The 8,578-nt window shown below is 43.5% G+C and overlaps 2 protein-coding genes across 2 annotated transcripts in view; one reads left to right on the forward strand and one right to left on the reverse strand.

The window, feature by feature from the left end:
- APOO (apolipoprotein O) overlaps nt 1-4,582 on the reverse strand; it is a 91,225-nt gene extending 86,643 nt beyond the window's left edge. Inside the window, exon 1 of the mRNA XM_042783207.1 lies at nt 4,574-4,582. Coding sequence (XP_042639141.1) covers nt 4,574-4,582 — 9 coding nt within the window. The remainder of the gene's footprint in view (nt 1-4,573) is intronic.
- Nucleotides 4,581-8,578, forward strand: part of CUNHXorf58 (chromosome unknown CXorf58 homolog) — a 77,494-nt gene continuing 73,496 nt past the window's right edge. Inside the window, exons 1-2 of the mRNA XM_007957374.1 lie at nt 4,581-4,699; nt 5,188-5,258. Of these exons, the coding sequence (XP_007955565.1) occupies nt 4,581-4,699; nt 5,188-5,258 (190 nt within the window). The remainder of the gene's footprint in view (nt 4,700-5,187; nt 5,259-8,578) is intronic.

Here is an 8,578-nt window from a genome sequence, read left to right on the forward strand (position 1 = left end):
TATATTGACAGAGAACTTCCAGAAATGCAAGCTGGATTCAGAAGAGGATGTGGAATGAGGGATATCATTGCTGATGTCATATGGATCTTGGCTCAAAGCAAAGAATACCAGAAAGACGTTTACTTGTGTTTTATTGACTATGCAAAAGCATTTGAATGTATGGAATTCCAGAACACTTCATTGTACTCATGAGGAACCTGTACATAGACCAGGAGGAGGCTGTCATTCAAACAGAAAAAGGGAACACTACATGGTTTAAAATCAAGAAGGGAGTGCATCAGGGTTGTATCCTTTCACCATACTTACTCAATCTGTATGCTGAGCAAATAATATGAGACTATATGAAGAACGTGGCATCAAGATTGGAGGAAGAATCATTAACAACCTGCGATACGCTGACAACAAAACTTTGCTTGCTGAAAGTGAGGATGACTTGAAGTACTTACTGATGAAGACTGAAGAATACAATCTACAGTACGGATTACATCTCAATATAAACAAAACAAAAATCTTCATAACTAGTCCTACAAGCAACATTACGATAAATGGAGAAAAGAGATTTCACATTGCTTGGTTCTACAATCAATGCCAATGGAATCAGCAGTCAGGACATCAGACGATGTATAGCACTGGGCAAATCAGCTACAAAGGACCTCTTTCAAGTGCTGAAGAATAAAAACGTCTCCTTGAGGACTAAGGTGTGCTTGACACAAGCCATGGTATTTTCAATTGCCTCATATGCATGTGAGAACTGGACAATGAATAAGGAGGACCAAAGAAAAGTTGATGCTTTTGAGCTGTGGTGTTGATGAAGAATGCTGAAAGTACCATGGACTGCTAAAAGAACTAACAGGTCTGTACTGGAGGAAGTGCAGCCAGAGTGCTCCTTTGTGGCGAGAATGGCCAGACTTTGTCTCACATACTTTGGTCATGCTGTCAGAAGAGACCATTCCCTGGAGAAGGATGTCATGCTTGGTAAGGTAGAGGGACAACAAAAGAGGGGAAGGCCCTCAAGGAGATGGATTCAAGTATAGCAAGAATCATGGAGCTGGCTCAGGACTGGTGTTTCGTTCTGCTGTGCATAGGGTCACTATGAGTCAGAGATAACTCGACGGCACCTAACAACAACAACTGGTGGGAGGTACTGCTAGTACTACTGTAGTTTGTTGCTATAGTTTATTAAATTGATGGTCCCCAATGAACCACACCTCCTGGTAGCCATGCCCTTGAATACTCCCCCCACAATGATTCTGGGCTTGGCTATGTGACTTGCTGTGACATCAGCAAATGTGATGCAGAGGTTTTCTAAGTCTCTGCACATTGGCATTTGTCCTCTTGCAACCCAGCAACCATGAAAAAGGCCAAGACATTGAGAAGCCACCTTTCAATCCACTTACCACTGAATTCAGCCTCTGGGGAACACCAGCAGGACTGCCTGGCTAACCCACAGATTACGCAAAATAATAAATCATTGTTTTAAGGCACTGATTTGCAGTGGTCTGTTATATAGCAATAGACAACTGAAACAGCTACCCACATTCATAACTAAAGGTAATGCTACATTTCAGTTGGTGATTAGTGAAAATAAAGACTTAATTTTTCCCAACTGGACTTCTGGGACCTCCTGAATTCTATCCACAGATCCTTCGGAGGGCTGAGAGGACTCTAGGCTAAGAACTCTTGGTTAGAAGGAGTACACTCACTCTCCTTTTTATTGCCATAATATACTGTTAGTACCCAGAGTTAAAATTAACACAGAAATCCTTCATGGCTGTTGCTGTAAATTTAAATACGAGCTGAGCTCCTAATACATAATAGGTATCCAATACAAATTTATCAAATGAAAGTTGCTTATGGATCTGTAGTCCTCAAATTGGGAGCTACCTCAAAACCAAAGCACATATGCCTACTCCTCACTTACCGACTATTTCACTATCTGACATTTTGCATTTATGATAAAAGCAAAAAATCTATTATCCTATTACTTTGCACATTAACAAGCTAATACAAAAACAGTTGCAGCAGTACGTCAATAGGGAACTGCCAGAAATCCAAACTGGATTCACAAGAGGACATGGAACAAGGGATGCCATTACTGATGTCAGATGGATCTTGACTGAAAGCAGTGAGTACCAGAAAGATATTTACCTTTTGACTGTGTGGAACATAACAAATTATGGATAACATTGAGACAAACAGGAATTCCAAAACACTTGATTGTGCTCATTCGGAACCTGTATATAAACCCAGAGGCAGTCATTTGAACAGAACAAGGGGATACTGCTTGGTTTAAAGTCCGGAAAGGTGTACATCAGGGTTGTATCCTTTCACCATACTTATTCGATCTGTTTGCTGAGCAAATAATCCAAGAAGCTGGACTAAATAAAGAACTCAGCATCAGGATTGGAGGAAGGCTCATTAACAACCGGCGATTTGCAGATGATACAATATTGCTTGCTGAAAGTGAAGAGGACTTGAAGTACTTACTGATGAAGATCAAAGACTTTGGCCTTCAAATGGATTATATCTCAACATAAAGAAAAATTCTCACTACTGGACCAGTAAGCAACATTATGATAAACAGAGAAAATAGTAAGCTTATTTCATTTTATTTGGATCCACAATCAATGCCCATGGAAGCAACAGTCAAGAAATCAAATGATGTATTGCACTGGGCAAAGGTGTTGAAAAGATCTTTTTAAAGTGTTAAAAACCAAAGATGTCACTTTGAGGACTAAGGTATGCCTGACCCAAACACAGTATTTTCAGTTACCTCACATGCATGTGAAAGACGGACAATGAGTAAGACTGAAGAACGGATGCCTTTTAATTATAGTGTTGGTGAAGAATATTAAATATACCATGGCCTGCCAGAAGAATGAACAAATCTGTCTTGGAAAAAGTACAGCCACAATTCTCTTTAGAAGCAAGGATGGTGAGATTTCATCTCACGTATTTTGTACATGTTATCATGAGGGACCACTCCCTGGAGAAGATCATGCTTGGAAAAATAGAGGGTCAGCAAAACAAAAAAGACCCTCAATGAGATGGACTGGCACAGTAGCTACAACAATGAGTTCAAACATATCATCAATTGTGAGAATGGTACAGGACCCAGCAGTGTTTCATTCTGTTGCACACAGGGTCACTATGAACCAGAACCAACTTGGTGGTACCTAACAACAACCATGGTTGTCTGGCAGAAATGAATGCCAAGGTGCTGGGGGAGAGTAACACTGGCTGTGATGGTCAAGGTTATGGGTCAACTTCTCAGTGTTCTGGAAGTTATGTAACAATGCAGTCATCCTCTATTTTCACATAACAACCTGATCTATGGAACCTAACCATGTCAGTTAAGAGTACATGTACTTAGATGGCACTCTCTCCAAGTGTTTTAAACATATTAACTTATTTACTCCTTATAAAAAACCCAATCAAGTAGCTGCTATTACCTCAATTTAACTGATAAGTAACAGGCACAGAGAGGTTAAGTAACTTGCCCAAGGCCACACAGCCGGAAAGTGGCAGTGCTAGGATGGAAAGGCAGAATCCATGTTCTGATTTTACAGCCTTTACTTCTGCACTCAAAGCACATTACAGGAGCTCAATAAAATTTTAAAACTAGTACAATTTTGAGAGGAGCTCTGGTAGCAGAGTGCCTAAGGCACTTGACTGCTAACCAGAAGGCTGGCGGTTCAAACCCACCAGCCACTCCTCGGAAGGATGGTTGGGCAATCCTACTTTCGTAGTGATACTGCCTCGGAAACCCAAGGAGGGGTCGCTATGAGTCGGGGCTGACTCGACGGCACATAACAACAACAACAACAACAATTTTGAGATTTCATTGGCAATATTTTTAGTATCACTCGATGATTCAATTTTGTAATTTTTGGTAGCCTTTGACTTGCTTCCTGTGACAAAAAAAAAATCTTTTTTTTTAATTTAGTAGAATAATAGCTTTAGGCTAAAAAAGCAGGTTCTCACAACAAAGTTTTCACTGTAAAAGTCAATTTCTTCCAAAAGACACGATTTCATAAAATATAAATAAAGCAGTCTATTATTTTTATCAATAAATTCCTCCTTATGCAGCTATTCTCATGTCAGCCTCCCCCACTTCCACATACACCTGGTTCTGAAACCTGACCCAGCTTGGCAATCAAAGCCGAATCCTGCAGTACGCGGAGCTGGCCTCGTCCTACTCACACTCCCAAGCGGACACCAGCGATAGGAAGGGGGGTGCGTACTTTTAAGTTTTCAACGTGTTTTATTCACCAAAGCACGATCCAAAGGGCTGCCCCCACCCAACTCAGGGTTTCGAGAGCCTCGGTCCGAGCTTAGGATGTCCCATGCGCGCCTGGGATGCGACTGCGGGCTCGAACTTCCGCCTGGCAGCCGCCCGCCCCACGCGGATTGGTGAATGAACCGCGGAGCCGAGACACAGCCAGTCTGAGGGCAGGAAAAAGCCCCCAGGCGAGCAAGGCCTGGTCCCCGGAGAGACCCACGAGAGCGAGAGGAGGGTTCCGTGCGGCCGGGAGGGTGCGGTGACAGTTGTGAACCGGTTCCTTGCTCTCACCTTGAACATGTCGCTGGCAGCCGCGGCTCCGGCGGGGTCACCCCGGCCTTGGCCCCGCCCACTAGAGAGAGGCGGCTACGGCGGCCCGGTGGGGCCTGGTTTCCTCCCGACCGCGAATGGACTGCGGTGCGGGTGATGGCTGTACTGCCGACTGGATCCGGCGAAGGCTTAGCTAACCACTCTGGGATAGAAGCAACGTCGCTGAGCTACCGCGAGTCAGGCCTAGCAGCCAGCGAACACACGCCCCGCCCTCCTCGAGGCTCCGCCCCTGCGCAGGCTGTTGCTAGGCAACGGGAAAGCGCGGCACAGTGTGGGAGGAACGCGGGGGCGCGCGGAGGGAGCCGCCCGGCATCGGCTTTCTAGGCCGCCGCCATTGGGAACTCTGAGGTGTGGGACGGAAATCCTGTGCGCGGGGACGGCCGGGCGGGGGCGCTCGGAGGGTCTCAGGCAGCTTCGAAAGCTTCACAGCCGGAAGCCGTCAGGCTCTGAGGCCTGGATTTACCTCACAAAGGTTTTCAGGTTTTTCCAGCGGGCTTGTGATTTCTAAGGTTTTAAATTTAAATGAATTTGCCACAACCTGTAGTCTTGAAAGGCATTTTTTTTTTCTTTTTAAGATACTTAAATGTTAAGTCCCTTACTGGGAATCATGTTTGTCCCGTAATAACAGTAGAAATAGATAATAACGGTAATAATTATCTTATTAACAAGAATAGCAAACACTTATACAGCTCTCACAAGTAGCTCTGGTGGCATAGTGTCTAAGGCATCTGACTGCTAACCAGAAGGTTGGTGGTTCAAACCCGTTAGCCACTCCAGGGAAGCAAGACTGGACAATCTGCTTCCGTAAAGATTTACCACCTCAGAAACCCAATGGGGGTCGCTATGAATCGGAATCAATTGGATGGCAGTGGGTTTGGTTTTTTATTTATACAGCTCTCACAAGGTGCCCAACTCCGAGCTAAGCCTCTGACACATACTTATTTCATCTTTGTGACAATCCATGTGGGTGAGCGTGATTATTATTCCCAATTCATAGCGGAGGAAACTGAGGCATAGAGAAGTAACCTGCCTAAGGCCACACAGAGGAAAGCTAGGAAGCCAAGATCCAAACTCAGTCTATCTGGTTTTAAAACCTGGGCTCTAACTTAAACAAGTGTTAATACTGTTTCCTGACTGAGGTGTAGTTCATATTTCATTCTGTATTTCATATCATAACTAGATAAAAGGTGTGAGCTCCATTTATGCGGCCATTGGGAGAGGTGTGCAGTCACATATCACTGCCCTCCAACCACAGACTACTAGGGATACACCTGTAGTTGACCAAAAAAACCGAAAACCCATCGCCATAGCAACCTTTTAGGACAGAGAAGAACTGCCTCATAGGGTTTCCAAGGCTGTAAATCTTTATGGAACCAGACTGCTTCGTCTTTCTCTGGAGGAGCAGATGGTGGGTTCTAATGGCCAACCTTTTGGTTAGCAGTCTAATGCTTTACCAAAACTGCACAACCAGAGGTCCTTGTATTTGAACAAGTTGGATTTATTTTCTCATAGCTGTGAAGGAGAACACATACCTTGGGGGATAGTGGGGCATCCCAGTAAGAAGGTGTTAGATTTATTATAGGATTTAGGCTTTGGTTTGGTGATTTTGGGGTGAGTTCAAAGAAGTGGATTGGGTGCTCTGAGGAAGTGGGGGTAACACCAGGGCCCAGCTGTGAGTGCCAGGACAGCTTCCAGGTGTTAAGAGCTGCTTTTCTCTTTCTTAGGTGAGTTGTATATTCCAAGCTATCCTAAGGAGAAATGATGAATAGATTGAAGGCTCTGCACTGGTAATGTAATCTCATATGTGTTTAAGAGTGTGAAGCATAATGATAACTTAGTGCAGGGGTTCTTAATTTGGGGGTTATGTGAACTTAGATGGGGAAAAAACACAGCTTTATTTTCACTAACCTCTAACTGAAATTTACTGTTTCTTTCAGTTACAGTGTAGGTAACAAAGCCCAGTAGTAGTAGTAGTACCTGTCACTTTTGTCATCAATAGAAAACACAGATATTTTCATATCACATTGCAAATCATGGCAGATATCTTAAACTATCATTTATGCTCATTCCTACTTTGTAAGTATAGTGGTTACTAGTTCTCCCTTTTAAAAATTTTTATTGTGATTTGGGTGAAAGTTTACGGAATAATTTCATTTTTCATACAGCAGTTCAGACACAATTTGTCTCATGACATTGACTGCAATTTCTCACAGTGTAACAGCTCTCTTCCCACTTCCTCCCCATAGTTACCTCTTCCCTGTTCGTTCCCTCCCATGCACTCCTGCCCCCTGAGCTGTCTCCTTGTGCATACACTGCCCTTCTGTTCTCCCATGATTGAGCTCTCCAAAGAATGTATCTATCTGTTGTAAAAGACCATATGCTGGTCTTTTATTTGTCTGGAAGCCACAGAACCAAACCAAAACCAAACTCACTGCTGTTGAGTTGGATCTGACTCAAAGAGACCCCTCCATTGGTTTACAAGCCAGTATCACTATGGAAGTAGATTGCCCCATTTTCCTTCTGAGGAGTGGCTGGTGAGTTTGAACTGCCAGCCTTCTGGTTAGCAGTCAAATGCCGTAGGCAACTATGCTACCAGAGCTCCTGGAAGCCACAGGAGTGAGTTCAATTCCACACCTGAAGAGCAGCTAGGGGCCATAGTCTCAGGGGTTTCACCAGGCTCTATCAGACCAGCAAGCCTGGTCTTTTTTTGTTGTTGTTGTTAAAATTTTTAGTTTTGTTCCTCATTGTTCTTCCACTCTATCCAGGTAGAGCTCCCATTTTATTTAATGCATAAACAGAGGAGGCACATATTATGTATCATAATTTTATTTTTTAAAATATTTTGACAACAATGTCAATATAATTGGCGTCCTTTGTAATCTTATGTATTTTATGCATTTTAAAAAAACATAATTCTTAGGAGTTATGGCACCAGAAGAAAATATAAAGAGCCCCTGGTTTAACAGAATAGATTAAGCAGTGACTAAGAATTTGGGACCTGCATCCAAATTGTATTAATGCTTCAAAGGCTGGAAAATTGGAGGTGGAATCAGATAATTTGTTATATACACCCTCTCAATTTACCAGAGAGAGAACAGAGCTACTGAGAGGTTAAGTCATTTGCTTCACGTCTCATAGCACTTTGATGATAAAATCTAGCTGAAAAATTTTCAGACAGGTATGTAAAAAATCTTCCACTCTGCTAGGTACTGGTGATTCTGTAGATAGCAAGATGCCTCCTGCCCTCAATGAGCTTGTTGGGGTGACAGCCAAGAAAGCAAATATAAACACAATATGAGAAGTACTGTAAAAGAAGTATGTACAGGGTATAATGGGACCTCAGAGAGAGGAGCAAGCAGTTCCGTTAAAAAAAAAATAGAACCTGGAAAATTCAGAGAAGAGGCATCAATTAGCTGGTGTGGTAGTTAAAGTTGTATGTCAACTTGGCTGGGCCTGGTTGAGTAGCTGGGCAGCTGGATGTAGTTCTTCCCCATGGTGAGATTGGTAATTAACTCCATGGTGGAATCTACTGGAGCAGCTTAGTAACTGCTTTAGGGATGTGGGCTGCTGCTGGTATATAAGAAGCAACTTTGAGGCGGGTCTCTAGCTCTTTAGCATACTTGAACCCTGCTTGTAGTCAAGTCGTTTTTCAACAGTCTGCCATGCCCTGCCGACCTTGGCACTTTTTCTGGACTTGAATTAGTGGCCTGCCGTGTTGTTTGCTAACATTGGGACTGTGCCTTTTTACTTGTCAGCCTTGGGCTGTCAGCCTCGGGAGCCAGTTGCCTGAGTGAAGAAAGCCTTCAGCTTGAGAGGGCTGGGAGCAGGAGGCAGAGCTGAAGCCCAAGGTCAAGGGGATTTCACCCAGGTCCTAGAGCCTGGCATTTTAGAGTCGGACTTAGAACTTCCAAAACCGTAAGAGAATAAATTCCTGTTTGTTCAACCCATCCCATTTGTGGTATCTCT

Source organism: Orycteropus afer, unplaced genomic scaffold (genome assembly GCF_000298275.1).
Source record: "Orycteropus afer afer isolate SDZICR_OR568_19922 unplaced genomic scaffold, OryAfe1.0 scaffold00739, whole genome shotgun sequence".
NCBI lineage: Eukaryota > Metazoa > Chordata > Mammalia > Tubulidentata > Orycteropodidae > Orycteropus > Orycteropus afer.